This window comes from Cupressus sempervirens, chromosome 10, assembly GCF_028749045.1.
Source record: "Cupressus sempervirens isolate cs-2001-9-10 chromosome 10, ASM2874904v1, whole genome shotgun sequence".
In the NCBI taxonomy this organism is placed as follows: domain Eukaryota; kingdom Viridiplantae; phylum Streptophyta; class Pinopsida; order Cupressales; family Cupressaceae; genus Cupressus; species Cupressus sempervirens.
In genome coordinates, this window is record NC_143127.1 from 557,804,559 (window position 1) to 557,822,382 (window position 17,824).

The 17,824-nt window shown below is 36.4% G+C and overlaps 1 protein-coding gene across 1 annotated transcript in view; it reads left to right on the forward strand.

Moving 5' to 3' along the window:
* Positions 1-17,824, forward strand: part of LOC149535108 (SNF2 domain-containing protein / helicase domain-containing protein / F-box family protein) — a 74,818-nt gene that overhangs the window by 14,745 nt on the left and 42,249 nt on the right. Inside the window, exon 2 of the mRNA XM_089807634.1 lies at positions 15,073-17,748. Coding sequence (XP_089663760.1) covers positions 15,073-17,748 — 2,676 coding nt within the window. The remainder of the gene's footprint in view (positions 1-15,072; positions 17,749-17,824) is intronic.

The window sequence follows — 17,824 nt, forward strand, 5'->3', positions numbered from 1 at the left end:
AAATAATAGTCAATGAAAACAACTGAAAGTTGGTGAACCAATCACGACGATGAGTGAAGTAACGTGATGCACTTGAATCAATATACCGGCCATATCACATGGTTTGCAACTCTGTTAGCCATGAAAGCGTAAAAGGTAGACTCGCTTTGCTCAGTCTGCTCAGCTACTTTTGCTTTAGTCAGTGAACCAGTTAGCTTATGCAACCAATTGTTTATGACACTCATGTTTCATGTGACCATACTTATGACAGCAGTTGCATTGAATGTTCTTCGAGCCTTCTAATGTCCGAGCAAAGGATTTTTGTCGAGAAGATTGGGAAGATGGAGATTTGGTTGTGAAGGCTTGTTCTTTGGAAAATGAACTGGTACCATTGCTGAAATGTTGTTTACATCAATCTTGATATAAAAGCATTGTGTAGAGATCAAAAAACTTAAAGATTAGTTGAAGTATTTCTGAGTCTCAACAAACTGCTCATAGGAAGAGGGTAGACTTTTTAGGGTGATCATGACCATGCCCTCTTCCATCTTGCATCCAATTGCTTCTAACTGATCTCAGATTTCCTTGATTTTATTGAGATGATCCTGCAGGTACACCTGCCCATCCTTCATCATCTTGAAGAGCATGTTCTATAAGAACACATGACCTTTTAGATGCATCCAAATTTCTGTAGCTCTTATGCCAGAAGGAACTTGCAGTAGTTGATCATCAATGACAAAAGTTTGATGGATAATAGCCTCCAGAATTTACTCATCAATTTTGTCCAAAACAATTTTGTCAAGACATCTGTATTCAAAGATCGTTAACATATGTGGATTCTAGGTATTTTAGTTTCTGCTGTTGAATTTTGGAATCCCCTCAAGCGGAATGTTTGTCCTAGATGTCATTGGTAACAAATTAGATCAAAGGTAGACTAGATGGTGGTACAAATGTCAAGTCGGAAAATGTTCAGCATGTGAAATCGCATAAATGCCATGCGTATCGTACTACATTGAGTTGGAGGTAGGAAAATAATCTTTTGGGCATAGATCTTAAGGCAATAATTTCAGAAGACCCTGAAAATTCTAAGAGAAACCCGAAAATATGTTGGAAAATCTCAGTAGGAATCTAGAATAAAAACTTGAATTCAATGGAAAACCTAGGTGAGTTGTAATGAATGCTAGCCATTTGAGAAAAATATAGAAAATAGCTTAAAAAAAGGAAGCCCTAGCAGTGAGTAGAATTAGAGAGAAGACATTGAAGTAGGGAAAAGATCTTGAACAAAAATGACCAAAATGATAGTCGAAATATTGAAAGGAAAAAAACATTAGAGGTGGAAGTCGCAAGCAGATGCAAGAAAAGAAGGCCAAGAAAATGACACTTTAAAGGAACAAGACAATCACAAAAAAAGGTTGTGAGTGAGCAGAAAATGACCACAAAATGGCTGTTTGAGTCTGGAAATAAATGTTGCCTGCAAAAAATGACCACAAAAATGTCCGTGTGTGTCAGAGATAAGCAAAAAAATCCATGCATTTGTAAGAGGGAATTGTCAAGAAGGGATGTTTGGAGGGCTTAAGTGATCGAGAGGGTAATGTCTCTGTTTTTTTCCCTTGAACCATAATCACTTTGTTTCTCTTTTGCAATCAATCTGTCAACATCTTCTTGTTCTTTAATAAGTCTGGCTATTTGTTCAACAGATGATCCATTCTTACCTGGGCCCTTACACATATTAATCCCTTTACCCCCAGGAGCAATAAAATGAAGTTTCATTCGGTAATAGGAGCTGTTATATTGTACATTGCAAAGATTATACTTCCATATAAACCCTCCACCACTAGAAGTTGTAAAAACTTTTGTGGTATGTGATGGAGCTCAAATTCGAGGCTCCATTTATGCACATTTTTTTATTGTACTACTTCCTTGGGCCAAAGAGAGGAAAGGCTGCTAAAGCGGCAACCGATGTCTTTTACCATTATACATACAAAGGAAATGTTGATATTGATACTGTTTCAGACCCCGCCATTAAGGCTACAATCTTAGCTCAGATAGATCATTTGGACAGACCCCTAGACAGCTCTTTCTCAAGCTACATGTCAAGCGACAGTGTCAACAAAAATATCCTATTCATGCACTTTACCATTTTAGCCTCTTGAAGTCCAAAAAGCTCCATCTGCTATATCTCATGATCGTAAATCATCATGATAAAATTCTTGGAGCTGGTCTAAAATGCTTGCTTAAACCACAATCATACACCAAATATATATTGCCTGAGGATTGCAGAACATAGTTTACGCTTTCTTTTGTATGACCATGAAAATATAAATGGTGATTGCTTAGCTGTTGTAGATATTTCACAATTACTTTCAGATTTGAGAGAATTTGTTACAGAAAATAGAGGTTTGAAGAAAGAAGACTGCCAGATGGAAGCCCTTTAGCACATACTGCCATGGAATTACAGAACTGTACCAATCCTGGAATACACATTGTGGGATGGTATAGCACAGGAGAATAATAAATTGAAATGGTAAATAATGTCAACATGAACAAAGGAGATAATCATAGACTGTGCACTATACGGATTTAAGTAGTTTTCATACAGAGTGCAAATTGATCATTCTTTAGCGCAGTCCATTCTCGCTAAGTATAGAAGGGAGACACCACAGATGTAGACTATGTAGCACCAATCGTGGACAATTCCTGCCATAATATCCTGATGCTACTTATTTGTGAAATGATGCATTGAAAACAAGGCATTACTTTGTATTTCACAAATTGACAATGAAGCCACAGACTCCCAGTCAACAAATAGGAGTTAACAGAATCTGAACAAAGACGTGCCCGTCACATTCATTTTACCACTTGGCAATGAAGCTACAAAGCAATTACGGGAAAGTTCTGGCCCTCTTCTGGCAGGTTTGCATATAGTTTCATACTGCAAAAATAATTCGCACGGTGGTTTGCCCACGATAATAAAACAAGGGATATAAGAGGCCGGAGTTCATAGGTTCAAGCAAAACTGCCTGAAGGTGGATTGAATCCTTTAAATCCCACCAATACGCCATGCTTAGACATGAATGTCTGTGATGAGAATGCTATGCGAGCCCAGCAGAACATATCCATTCCCAGTGAAGTATTCATTGACGGGAAAAAAAAAAAAAATCTCTAAGCAGGAGAATGGAGAAATGGAAAATGTTTATTGAATGGAATAATTTTTGCAGCATTGTGATTAAGTCTTTTCATCATTTGCATGGAAGGTTAAATTACCCCAATGTTTGCCCGATAATATAATTAAGATGATATCCAGAGTACATTACATTTCTATAGTATGTAATTACCAGATATAACTAATTAGTTATTGGCTATGAAAAGACATGTTATTTGACTCAAGGTTTAGTGTCTTTTCATTTATGTATAAATAAATATAGGAAAGAAAACATTAAGACACATTTGATAAAAAAATGTATGTTACATTTGCTTGTAAGGAGGAATAAGGAGCAAAAATATGGCTTTGTAATAAAAATTCAAATAATGATAAATAAAAAAACCTTTTGTTTATATTTAAGGCACAAAGAATTAAATTGCACTTGGACTCGTCCTTTATAATCATTTTAAAATTTTGTAAAGAATTTAAATGTCGAATGAGTGGACATGGTTATTTAGCATCTTGAATGTGATCATCATAGATATAGAGAATTATCGAATTGTTTCCGTATTTGTGTCCAGTTTGTCTCCCTACCATAGGAGTTAAAGTTCAATCTGGACTAATTTAAGATTGCATATATATTTGATTTGTTGCATCTTGATTATTAAATTGTTGACAATATAAGTGCGTAGAATTTTATAAAGTTGTACGTGAAAATCTTCATAGTAGTTGACTCTATTGCCCGAATAAGCGAAGGCACTGGTCTTTTGAATTATTGAAGTTTCGAACTCTGTCCGATTTGTCTCCATACCATAGGAGTTAAAGTTCAATCTGGATTAATTTAAGATTGTATATATATTTGATCTGTTGCATCTTGATTATTAAATTGTTGACAGTATAAGTGCGTAGAATTTTATAAAGTTTTACGTGAAAATCTTCATTGTAGTTGACTCTTTTGCCCGAATAAGCAAAGGCACTGGTCTTTTGAATTATTGAAGTTCTGTAACTTTGTTCGATTTGTCTCTGTACTATAGGAGTTAAAGTTCAATCTGGACTAATTTAAGATTGTATATATATTTGATCTGTCGCATCTTGATTATTAAATTGTTGACAGTATAAGTGCTTAGAATTTTATAAAGTTTTACGTGAAAATCTTCATTGTGGTTGACTCTATTGCCCGAATATGCGAAGGCACGGTTCTTTTGAATCATTGAAGTATTATTATTTGGGTTTGTATTTGAAGTCATAAAATCTATATCTTCCTCCTTACAAGCATCAAACCCATTGTTAAGAACCATATACAAAACATTCAATCATTTCAACCACTCAGCATTCAAATTTTATTTTGATCGAGTTCAAGGACCTTAACAACCGGAGAACTCGTAAAGTTTAAATTCTCTATATAAAGGCTTTGAACTAGGTCAATGTTTGAGGTGAAGGTTTACCTGCCTAGGTGTAGTGAAGCCTAAAGTGCAGGGAATCAAGGTTATTCTCATTCGTTGGCTAGAACTGATAATGGAATCCTGTTGGAGAATTGGCAAGCTCATTGATTTCCAATCTGTGGTTTTGGGAACCAACAATACGTATGCATAAAGGAGATCCTTTATCAATATTGATTTTTTCACTTCCCTCCCCACCTACTGAGTTTTGACTACCAACCATTGTTGCAATCTATAGATTAAATGAAAAAGAAACATACTTGAAAAACTTCTATACAAACTAAAAAAGCATCATCAAAAATTTGAAAACATTCATCAAATACTAAAGAATAGGGTTTAAATGCATACCTTAAGCACTTAAATTTGCTTTTTGAAGCTATTTGGTACTCCACAATTGATTTCCTTTGAATACAATCACCTCACTTCAAATTCTTGGATGGAGTAAAAATATTGTGGGAGTAAAATAAGAGCTAAAAATGAAATGTATGTGTGTTTGAACTTGAAGTCCTCATATTGGGCAGTTTTAGGGTTATGAAGAAAAAATAATAAAAAATGTTTTTTAATTTTACTTTGGGCCCATTTTTTTAAAGTTGGGTCATTGGTTCACTTGGGTTTGTTGGGTGTGTGCCCAATACTATGGGTGCATACGGGTTCACAAGTGTGCGATTCCCTTCACAACTGTGTTGAGTGCGCATGTTCACACAGCCAATATGTACGCACATACAGACTTGAGCCCAGGGTGTTCTCGCACCCGATTTGGGTTTTGTGGGTATGAAATCTACAACATGGGATTTGGACATTTGCATCATGGCTTCGTACCATTTCTGAAAGACATCAAGCACGGATTGCTTGATTTAGAAGTTGAGCAGGTTGGAATTTTCAAGGAATGTGCACTGAAGTAGCAGCCCAAAGTTACCTTCATATTTGTTAGTGATGGTTTAGGTGTGTGCCCAATACTATGGGTGCACACGGGTTCACAAGTGTGCGATTCCCTTCACAACTGTGCTGAGTGCGCATGTTCACACACCCAATATGGACGCACATACAGACTTGAGCCCAAGGTGTTCTCGTAACCGATTTGGGTTTTGTGGGTATGAAATCTACAACATGGGATTTGGACATTTGCACCATGGCTTGGTACCATTTCTGAAAGACATCAAGCATGGATTGCTTGATTTAGAAGTTGAGCAGGTTGGAATTTTCAAGGAATGTGCACTGAAGTAGGAGCCCAAAGTTACCTTCATATTTGTTAGTGATGGTTTATGGAGATCCAAAAGCAAGCACACTGTGATGTATTAAGACCTAGGCTTCACCCCTTTGATAAATAGCTCCTTAATGAATGATTCTTTTTGAAAGTCTTGTCTGTACTCTATGAAAAGTAAACATGAAGTGTTAAGCAAGCTAAAATAATTTAGGGCTTTGGTGGAAATGCAACTATGCGTGATCAAATTAGTTTGTTCAGACAATGGAGGTTACTTCTTCGAAGAGTTTAATTATTATTTGAAAGAGTTTGGAATAAAGAGGGAGTTATCAGTGTCCTGTTACTGTGCAGTGAAATGAATTAGTTTAGAGAAGGAACATGACCACCATAGTACTGGCTCTGTCCATGATCTACGACAATGATATACTCATGTATCTTGAGTGGTTAATATCTTGAATAGGTGCCAGTACACCAGATTGAAGTACAAAATGCTTGAGTAGGTCTTCATAGGAATGGAGTCAGATGGATCCCTTCTATCATTGTCCTCTTAATGTCTGTGCATGTCTTTAAGAGGACAAAAATGGAGCCTTTGAGTATGAAAGACATCCTTGTTGGGGTGTAGCAAGTCAACTTTGTAGGGTGTAGGATGATATATTTGTGGAGCATAGCAATCAAGAGAGGGCTTTTTGAGTCTACATGTTTTGAAATTGATATTCCTTGGGTTGACTACAGCAATGGAAGAGCTCAAGAAACCTATCGTACTGACATGAGATTAGCACTCAAATCTGGATTTTATCGACTCTATTCAACAAGGGGAGGTCACACTGTCTTGAAGTTCAGAAAGAAGCTTTCTCATTTCGTATGTCATAGAGTAGAATACTAGGTAGTCCAAATCATCAATTAATGTTAGCCATCCACCGAAGGAGTTTCTATCTTGGTTATCTTTCTCTCTTATGTATTTTATTGTTGCAGAGATTATTTTCTAGTGATTAGTTGATTGGTTTGCTGCCAAGGCACATAGTGTAACTTCATTAGCTAGAAGACTGTCTAGGAGATTGTATCAATATTTGAGGGATTTGGTCATTGTTTCTAGAGGATTGTTCAGAATCAAGTATGTTACAGATGGAAGTATAGAAATTACCAGGTCAAGTCTGTGGCATTGGGTACTCTCGAAAAGAGGAGTTGACTAAAATGAAACTCTTGCTGTGGTTGCATATTATACCCTCTTTAGAACATTGTGTCTTTTGCTACTTGTTTCACATGGAGTTTGCATCAGATATATTTAAAAGTAGTCTTTTGCATATTTTGATTGTAGAGGAACTATACATTGATCAGCCTAAAAGATTTGAAATACTTGGGCACGGCACTCATTTGTAGATTGAAGGCCTCGTGCGGCCTGAAGGAGGCACCACTATTATGATTGGCAAAAGTTGTAATTTTTAAGGGGCACTGATAAATTCTAATCTCGATTTTGTCATTTAATAAATCAGATCTGGTTCTCTTGGTGGTTATCTGAAATGATTTTATTTTTTTCTTGAATTCTAAGAAACTTATACAGTGTGTGGAACAGAAACCAATGAGTTTTAATTTCTAATATTAAGGATATGGGTTGCTACATTAATTCTTGGAATTGGAGGATTAACTCATACTAAGGATGTGGGCTGCTACATTGATTCTTGGAATCGAAGGTTTTGCTGGTTGATGGAATTGCCTTCCTTGGGTAAGGTAGGTGCATGGAGGATTTAGCCATTGAGTTCAATATTAAGGATATGGGGCTGCTACATAAAATCTTGGAATTGTAGATTTCGCAAGTTGATGGTTTACCATCTTTGGGCAAGAGAGGTACATACTGAAGATCTTAAATCTCTTTTAGATGCTACGATGCAGACAATTTCAACCACTAGGTACCAGTTTGAGGATTACAGATGAACCTAATCAATGCTGGGACTCACTTATGCTTTGCACTGTATACCTTGAGCTAGTTCATGTTAGGGTTGTTGCAGCTGTATTGGAAATCTGCAAGGCATGTTCCTTGATGTTTGAAGAGTGTTCTTTGCCATTGTATTAGAGATATGATATGGGAAGATTTGTCTGCATAGAGTCATTGATTTGACTGGGCAGCAGATGTAGTAGAGTGTGTTACGGTATCTTAAGTTAATTGTGGGGCAATTGGCTTCTGCAAATTGATGGAAAATTGCCTCTAGCATACACAGATTCTTCAATGCTACAGATATGAGTACTGCTGCTTCAGGGTATTGATCAAGTTTGCCCTTCACTTTACTCTTGGATGCATCTCGGGTGAACCTAAGGTCAATCTGTAGCTAATCTATTATGTTAAACTGGTTTATCACGGGCACTCAACACCTGTCAAGTTTCTTGTGCTGGCTAGGATCAGCAAGCCAGTTCATCTGAGAACATATCCATGCTTGTCACAATTAGGTCAAATTGCCAAAAAATGGTCTAAGTTGAAAAAACTTTTCCCAGCCTCTTCAAAATCGGCAGTGGTTTAGGGTTTGACATCTTTTAGTTTTATGTGCTTTATTTTAAACTTGCATGACATAGTTTTCTGTCTTATTATTGTGTTAATATATTTTTACTATGGTTAACAGTGTATGCTAGACTATCTAGACTTGGATGCTTCCATATCCCACCTATGTTTTTGGGTACTGTTTTTGGTGTGTTCGTGTTTGTTGGTGTTGCAATTTTTTCCTTGTGTCAGATATGGCGGAGTAAAATTATGCAAAATACAGTCAAGTAAAAACTATTGAAAATATCCATACTTTGCAAACAATATATACAGAATTGAAAACATAATTGATGGTAAGAAAGATAATTGAAGACATATATCATATATGTCAAATCAATACAACAATCAATAATCTCCATCTTGCTCTTTGTTTAGAGGATGAAACCAATCACTTGTTTATTTGACCCATTAGCAACTAGAGCGCCTCTCCCACTATATACGTTTTGAATACAAACCCCAACATCCTCTAAAGTGACAATGGCAAGCCATGCGACAAATACATCCAAGTCAACACCCTTAGTGTTCACATCCCAATTCTTTGACGCCACTTGCTTTTTGTAGTAAGGTATTTTGTATAGGTGCCTCAAGATCCTCCAAAATGACAATGACAAGCCTTGCAAAAATAAAAGTCAGCACTCTTAGTGTTTATATGCCCTTTGCTTTTTGTAGTTGATAATGGCAAGCTGAGCAACACATCCTAGCCAATAACCTTAGTATTTACAACCCAATTCTTTGATGCCCCTTGCTTTTTATAGCTGACTTAAGTGATAGGAGCTGCAAGTTTGGTTGCACAAAAAGAAAATGCTCTACCTTTTCTGGTGCAGCCCATCAATTTTTATAAAGTAAGTGGATAAAGGATTACGTAGTCTAGTTTAACTCATTCTAAGAAGAACTTTGTACGTAATATATATAGCTGCAGAAGAATAATAAGAATGTTAAAATTAAAAGTCTCATTTATGATAAAATTTTGATTGCAAGTATTAGTGGCAATGATGCGTTATACTTAGTAAATCATCATTTTTTGACTTAGATGTCATTTGGAGAATGTGAACTTTAATCTCCAAATAAGCTTAATAAGATTTGAAGCTGGATTGCCAAAATGAGAACTTAAAATTTTAATGAACTGAACTCAATACTTTGTAGTGGTTTGAGTTAGGGTTTAAATGTTGATTTTAGTTTAAAGAGGTCCCCACCTGCCCAAAAAAATAAAAAATAAAAAACTGTAGCTCTCTTTTGGGTTCATTGATGATTAGGGTCAATTATGGGCCACATACCAGGCGAATCCAGATTCTTAGTTGCTTGTCTTTCATTACTTGATGTGGGGTCCTTTCCTTGGTTTACCTAGGATGAAGTCCTAGGCTTATTCTAAATTCTAATTTTAAGTTGAGGTCTTCTGATGCAACTTGAGTGAACTTAGGGCCCGTTTGGTTGCTGGCATAGGAATTGAAAATTAGAAGAGAAAAATGGAATAGGACTGGAATTAAATTCTATTTTTTTAATAAAAAAACAGATTGGGAATATGAATGGCTATTCTAATTCCATCTATTTTTTGGCATAGACATATGCTCATTTTGGGGGCAAAATTGGAATATGTCTTCCTATTCCCAATTCTGATTGAGCATACCAAACAGCGAATATAGAACATATTCTAATTTTCTCTTCCTATTCCACTCTATTCCAGCAACCAAACGGGCCCTTAAGTTTTTAAAAGTTTGGCACATCTTTTTGGGCAAGTTTAAGTTATGCCTAGCCAGGGGATTTGATTTATTTCCTCTTTCATGTATGTAAGTGATTTATAAGATCCAGTGACAAAAGCCAAAGTGGGCACGCAACTTCATGGAGTTTCATTTGTGAATACTTTAGGTTTTTATTTTGGAGTGTAGATTAAGAGGTGGACTGTCAAGGGTGGAGATTCATTGATCTCTTTAAAAGGTGTTATACAACACCCTGAGGGCTCATTTACAGCTCATTATGTGATGAAAATTTCTGTTTATTACTGCTGCAACCTGACTAGAGGATATAAACCCCTGAGTATCCCTGGTCTCAATGAGACACAAGGGCTCACCCTAATCAGAAGTGTGTTTTGGTGGAATAATTCCGGTTTGTGAAACATTAGCACATTGCAAATTCTAAAGCTGTAAGTGTCTTTTGGGTTGGCGATCAATTAGAGGAAGATATCAGCATTGAAGATTCAGATTGATGTACATCTACAACTGTACATTGTCAATTTTTGAGTACCTTATGGGGTAGGCTGCAAAGGAGCAGCTAAATCAGTCTGTTTGCCGGTCTTCTTTGGAGCCTAGTGCCTATTAGAGGGATGACTAGGGTTTGATAAAGTTTAGAAATAAGTCTGAGGTACATGTGCTTCAATCCATCAATGTTCCCATCTATAACTCGGGAAAATCAGACATGCTTTTCTGAAAATTCTGGGTTATTTTGTATTTCTCTCTGATCATAATAACAATCTCAAATTTCTGTTTAAGTGTCTAAATCTTCTCTGAATTCTGAGATGTAATGAGAATAATCTGATGCAAATTCATTTCCAGATTTATGCCTAGTTGCAGAGGTTATTTTCTTGTTATCAGTTTGTGCCCTAGTTTGTAGATTTTACTGTTTTCTTTTTAATATTCCATCTGGGGATATTATGCTAGATGTGCATGGCACAGCTAGGGAAGTTCTTTTAAATTTATAATCAATCACATGATGAAATTGATGCTCTTAATGAAGAGGAATATAAGATTTTTTTTGTTTGTTTATACTTTGCAGATTGTTGCTTGTAGTTCTGCCCAACTTAATTTTTGTTTAATTTATCATGTCATCTTGGCTTTGATTTATTCTGAGCCATACCAAGCTAATTCTTTACTAGCACTATACCAATACTAGATCTGGTGAATTTAACTTTATACTGATAGTTGCGTCAAAGTCATGATCCATCAAAGTGTAGAGACTCTGGCATTGTTAGTTCAAGGAGAAGTTGCAAATAGGTCCTTGAGTTTCTTTCCTCACAGAAGGAGGTTGCCCATGTTCTAACGAAGGACCTACAGAGTTGTAGATTGAATTGCTTTGAGAGCAGCTCAGAATGGTGAAGGATCTGTTCTTCACAAAGAGGGAGTGTGTGTTGGGTTGTTCGTAACAATTCTCCATAATTTGCTCTGACTATTTTTCCTCTTTTAAGGCCATCCCATTTTTAGAAATTGCCTTCTTTTAGAATTTTTTAGTCTAAAAAGGTTCCACTTTTGATTAAGGAGTTCACATTTAAGAAAAATAGATTGTGACAATATGTTTGAATTAGAAGGTCCTATTTAATGTGTCATCTATTTCTTGAATGAACTGATTATATGTAGCAGTATTTTAACTCTTATTCAGAGTCAATTGATTGTTGATTAGACTAGGGAATGGTTAGATTGTTATTATAAGCAAGTTATTTCTCTTTGTTCATGATGAAGTATGTTGAAAAGCTTTAAATCTTGCCAGTATCATTAGGTCTGTCAGATTGTCTGTGTCAGATATGGGTGAATGTTTATTGTTGTCTTAAGTTCATGTTCAAGATCTGATTAATGAGATTTTTTTGGAGGAGGTATTCCCTTCGTTGTTCCTCGTATCTTATTGCTTTATTAATATTATTAATAATTTTTGTGCTACTTTGATATTTAATAGAATCTTTCTTGAGGCCTGTGTAGTTTTTGATATTTTGTTACTATTTACTTGATCTACTATTTTAATCCAGTTGTTTGTAATATTGCTTACAATTGGTTTGTGTTAAAGAGTTTTCACTTTTTAGTTCTTAGGGAACAGATATGCTACTTATGTATGATTTAATTTTTTGAACATATTGGATTTCTCTAGATCTGTGGTTGTTTATCTTGTTGATGTTCCTGCATGTCGATGCTTCAGTGTTAGTCTGTTTAAATATTTATTTTCTTTTTAATACATTTTGATAAATCATTGTGAATGGAGTTGTTTGTTTGCATTACTATGGAAGCATTGCAGTTGATTTGTAACTGACTGTGCCTGTGTATGCTGTGTATACAGCTTAGTGTCCAAGACATGGGAAAAAAAAATGTAATAATGGGCATGTGTTGTGTTGTAATAGTGTGTCTTATTTTTTTTTAATACAAATCACTTATGCAACTGTTTTTCTGGGCCAAGATTGTGTAAAAAGTTTTTTATCATCAAACAGATAACATTTCATGGATTGTGTAATAAGTTTTTTACACAATCTTGGCCCAGAAAAACAGTTGCATAATTCATGGATTGTGGAAATCTCCTAACTGCAACAAAGCAGTTAGTTTTCCATTGCATAGCTATAAAGCAATGCTCACATATGAATGGTAGTGTTTTTAAAAAAATGTTTTCAGTTTTAAATCATTTTCTGTTAACTTCTTAGGGGATTACTGAAACATTCATCAAACAGATAACATTTCTTCTCCACATTCAAGAAGTGACTGATTAACTCTGGTCTAGTTATAGTCAGTTTATTGCTCAACATAATGGTTGTGTAATATCCCCAGTTTGAAGTTCACATTGCAAGTACTTTGCCAAAACTGAAATAATGATTGCAAAGAATTACACGGCATCAAATAAATATCAATTTGCTATGCAATTGACCCTATATAATGATGGTATTCGTCTAAGACGCAATTGAGTTAAAAAATGACAACATAATTCTTCTACCATCATTAAGAAATTAATTATTGACGAGAATAAACAATGACTTATGAACAGCAATCATGGCACTATTGATGGAGTAGAAGATTCACAGTTCCTGAGACACTAACACTACATCATGACATAGAATGATGCTACGGAGACCACACACTTTAAGTTCCAAAGATATCAATTGAATCTAATAAAAATGTCCAGTATAATAATATTGGTGGGAGTATATGAAGGCAGCTGTCAAAGTATGCACAAGACTAAGTGGATGACTCAGCAAAATTTATAATCAACATCTAATGCAGTCAAATAGTCATCAACGTGTCAAGGCACCATGATGTGGGAAGAAAGAACAGAAACAATGGCGGTCGATCAACTCATAGGAAGAGTGGTAATATCTCAAATAACTAGTTGAATTATCATGATGACGACTGGTTTATGATAAGCAGTGGTGTAATACATGTTATTGGTGCTACTCAAAACTATGTCAATGAAAAGTAGAGACGGCAATAGTTTATCATCACGACAGAGAGTTGGCAGAGATTGTGTGATAGAACTAGATAAGTGTTGTCTATATAGTGTTAATATTACTAAGCTGACCATTACTAATCAGTGATGATTGAGATGAAGTGTCATTGGTTAATATAATAATCAAACTGATTATGAATTCGTTGAGGAAGATGACTATTCGATCATACCTCTTCATCCTTAATCACAAGTATATAATGCTGTTCACCTTATTCTATCAAGGCATATTGGAGAAAACTTATTTATTTGTTATGCTTTAAGGATCCCTCTATACAAGAGTGTAATACCTTTTCCATCACATTTTAGTGCAAGCATGTAGATCAGAAACAACATCACCGAGCATATTGTAATCATCATATCAGACACAGCCCTATAAACAGTTTTTAGAGCATTTATTAATCGATATATGAGTCATGGCCTGCAGAAGCTACAGATTCATTATTGCAGATCAGACACGACAAGCAGTGCAAGGAACTGAGACTCATCTCAGTCATTGCATATAATTCCTGTATATCAGAAACAGCAAAAACACATCATTTTGTAATCGATTGTTACAAGAACATAATTGTTCTGTATATAAAATATTTAATGCATATTTATTACGTTGCCTATGCATTTGGAATTAAGTCCCAATCAATCATATCAGATTTTCCATTAATTGCCTAATTAACAGATGTCAGAAACATTAAGAAATTGCTTTATATTTATTAACTGCCCATAAAAGCATTGTGAAGAACTCAGTAGTGGTCCATATTAGAAAAAGGGGACATTACATGTTAGTGTCTATTTCACAGCTATTCATTAGCAGTATATGACCCCCCTACATTTTATCAATCATTTGAGTGGTCTTTTGCCTAGCTGTACACTTTTGTGTAGATATAGGCGGTGTAAACATTCAACCACTTAATCTTAATTTGGAGATGAGGAAACCATATAAACTTGCAATAACTTGCTTAACGGATTTGGGATATTTACAGTCAAGTTAGACTTTTACTAATACAGAAAGGTATAGCTGAAAATAAATATTTTAGAAGGTCAAGATCAGCACGATGCATCATTTCTCATGTTAAAATATCATCTGCTTTTTAGGTAGTTGATTGTGCAACTGCTCGAGCTTATGCCTGGAAATGGGTGGAAATTAATTGTTTGAGCATGACACTAATTATAGATTTGACATACAAGCACACAAATTAGGCTTTATTCTATTCATAATTAAGCAAGATGGTATTAATTTGGAAGATTAAGTTCTTCATCATGCATCAATATAGTTATCTCATGGAATCTCTTAAGAGTGGTTGGCATTTGAAGTGTTTTCCAATTTAAATTTTCCTTATGGTTTCCTTTATTTGAATCTCATTTAATTTTCGTTTTAAAACACCATCAATGATTTATACAGTTTACCTGATGATTTTAATGAAGGATTTCTCTGAATTGTGCTTGGCTTGAATTTTTGTTTCTTATTAATGTTAATCTTTGTGATGCATATTTAGGAGCCTAGTATGGATTGGCTATATAAAAATTAGCTTACTTTTGTGTTAAGAGGTACGATTCTATATGAATGCACACAAACTAAAAATCACTTTGAATCTGAACTTGTCTGCAGTTGTGACTGGGGAAACCGAAGCAAGTCAATTTTAGCAGTTAAAAACCAGCAAGTATATTTCCAAGGAGATGAGCAGAGCATGTGGAACCCTGGTGAATGCCATGTTCTTGGTTGTGAGCTGCATTGCAAGTTATCGGAGTCCAAAAAGCGGGAAGCTTTTGATCTTCACGAAGTTTTTAAGAGCTTGCCAACTCTTGACCATGGAAGGAAGCACTACTCTACATCGATCAAACTTGCAAAATCTTCGAAGGGTCCGGGCATCTGGGATGTTCCTCATGATGTTTTAACTACTGTATTAAGTAGACTCATGCCAAGGGACCTGTTCTCAGTTTCTGCAACGTGCCACCATTTAAGGTCATTGGCTGTGTCAATCATGCCTTGTATGAATGTTAAACTTTTTCCTCATCAGCAGGTTGCAGTTGAATGGATGCTTCAACGTGAGCGAAGCACTGAGGTCATGACACATCCTCTCTATCGTGATATGGTTACCGAAGATGGTTTCCAGTTTTATATTAATTTAGTTTCAGGTGAAGTATCACCTGGGATGGCTCCTACGGTAACAGGATTTAGGGGTGGCATGTTTTGTGATGAACCTGGCCTCGGTAAAACGGTAACAGCCTTGTCCCTTGTCCTTAAGACTCAGGGTACGTTGGCAGATCCACCTGAAGGAATGCAGGTAAAATGGTGTGACCACAGTTCAGGTCAGAAATATGGTTATTATGAAATTAGTGCAAGCAATTCTTCAGCAGGCCGTATCATGTCAATGTGGAATAAATGCATGACGCTTAATGCTCGACGCAACCAAGTTTATACAGGTTCTGATTTTCCAGTTGATTTTACAGAAGGAAATTTGGATTCTTCCCTCTCTACCCCTCCATTAAAGAGGTCAAGGTTGACAGCTTCAGTGCCACACACTGGTTCAGTAAACTTTGTCAGGGATATGTTAACTCCCTTTTCATCCTTTAATCTGAAGCACTCTTTTTCAACAGCTCCATCTAATCGATATACTAGAAGCTTTAGCCAAATTAAGAGAAATCTGCTAGCAACATTTGAAGAACCTTCAACATCTTGCAGTCACGAGGATGGAAGGAGGGCTAGACGGCAGGAGAGATCACACAGAGATAGCTCCTCTACACTTGCCAGCCTGTCTAAACCACAAAGGTCATCATCCCGCATCAATAGCAAGAGGAGGAAACAAAAATCTTCTACTATGAATGAAAGTGATGAGACTTGGGTACAGTGTGATGCCTGCAGCAAGTGGCGGAAACTACCATTTGGAACTGGACGACCAGATGACAGCCTTGCTTGGTTTTGTAGTATGAACAGGGATGTACTTCGACAAAATTGCTCGGCCCCAGAAGAGAATTGGGATGCTAGTAGGTCTATTACATCTATGCCGGGTTTCCACAATCAGGGGACATCACCTGGACAGGAACAGAATATATGTTTCTTTACAAGTATACTTAAGGAATATGCTTCATTGCTCAACTCAGAAACAAAGCAGGCATTGACTTGGCTAGCAAATCTCACCCCTGAAAAGCTTTCAAAGATGGAAACCACAGGTGTTACACTTCCTCCTGGTTTAAGGATGGTTTCAGTGTCTGGACAAGATTTGCATGGCTATTATAAAATATTTCAGGCATTTGGCCTTATACAAAGAAAGGAAGGGAAGGGCATTACTAGATGGTGTTATCCACGCGGTCTGCTTGATCTTGTATTTGATGTTTTGGCTTTGAAAATTTCTCTAACCAGACCAGTTGATGTAGTTAGACTATACTTGTCTAGAGCAACTCTCATTGTAGTGCCTGCAAATCTAGTAGAGCACTGGAAAAACCAAATTTTGAAACACATTAGGCCTGGACAAGTGCGGTTGTTCATTTGGGTTGACCAGAGAAAACCTCCCCTTGCACACAACCTTGCATGGGACTATGACATTGTGATCACTACTTTCCCACGCTTGAGTGCAGAATGGAGTCTTCGGGAGAGCAGTGTATTGATGCGAGTGCATTGGGTGCGGGTCATTTTAGACGAGGGTCATACACTTGGTTCCAGTTTGAACCTTACAAATAAGTTACAAATGGCAATATCTTTAACTGCTTCCTGCCGGTGGCTGTTAACTGGCACACCAATGCCAAACACGCCGAATAGTCAAGTGGCTCACTTGCAGCCTATGCTAAAGTTTCTTCATGAAGAAGCATATGGACTTCATCCAAAGTCGTGGGAGAGTGGTATTCTTCGTCCATTTGAAGCTGAGATGGAGGAAGGACGTTCACGCCTTTTACAACTCCTTCAGAGGTGCATGATAAGTGCCAGGAAAGCAGATTTAAAGAATATTCCTGCCTGCATTAAAAAAGTTACTTTTCTTCATTTTACAGAGGAACATGCAAAAAGTTACAATGAGCTGGTAGTGACGGTTAGACGCAATATTCTAATGGCAGATTGGAATGATCCTTCTCATGTTGAATCTCTCCTCAATCCAAAACAGTGGAAGTTTCGTAGCAACACCATTCGAAATGTGCGTCTATCTTGCTGTGTTGCAGGCCACATAAAGGTAAAAAATGCAGGGGAGGATATTCAAGAGACCATGGATATCCTTGTCGAGCAAGGCTTAGATCCTTCATCAGAGGAATATGTTATCATAAAGCATTGTCTTCTTTGTGGAGGAAATTGTTTCAGGTTGGGATTTTCCTATCCTTGAAATTTTAGTTTATGGTCCTGTATATAAAATCTTAAGCTATGTTTTTTCCCAGAA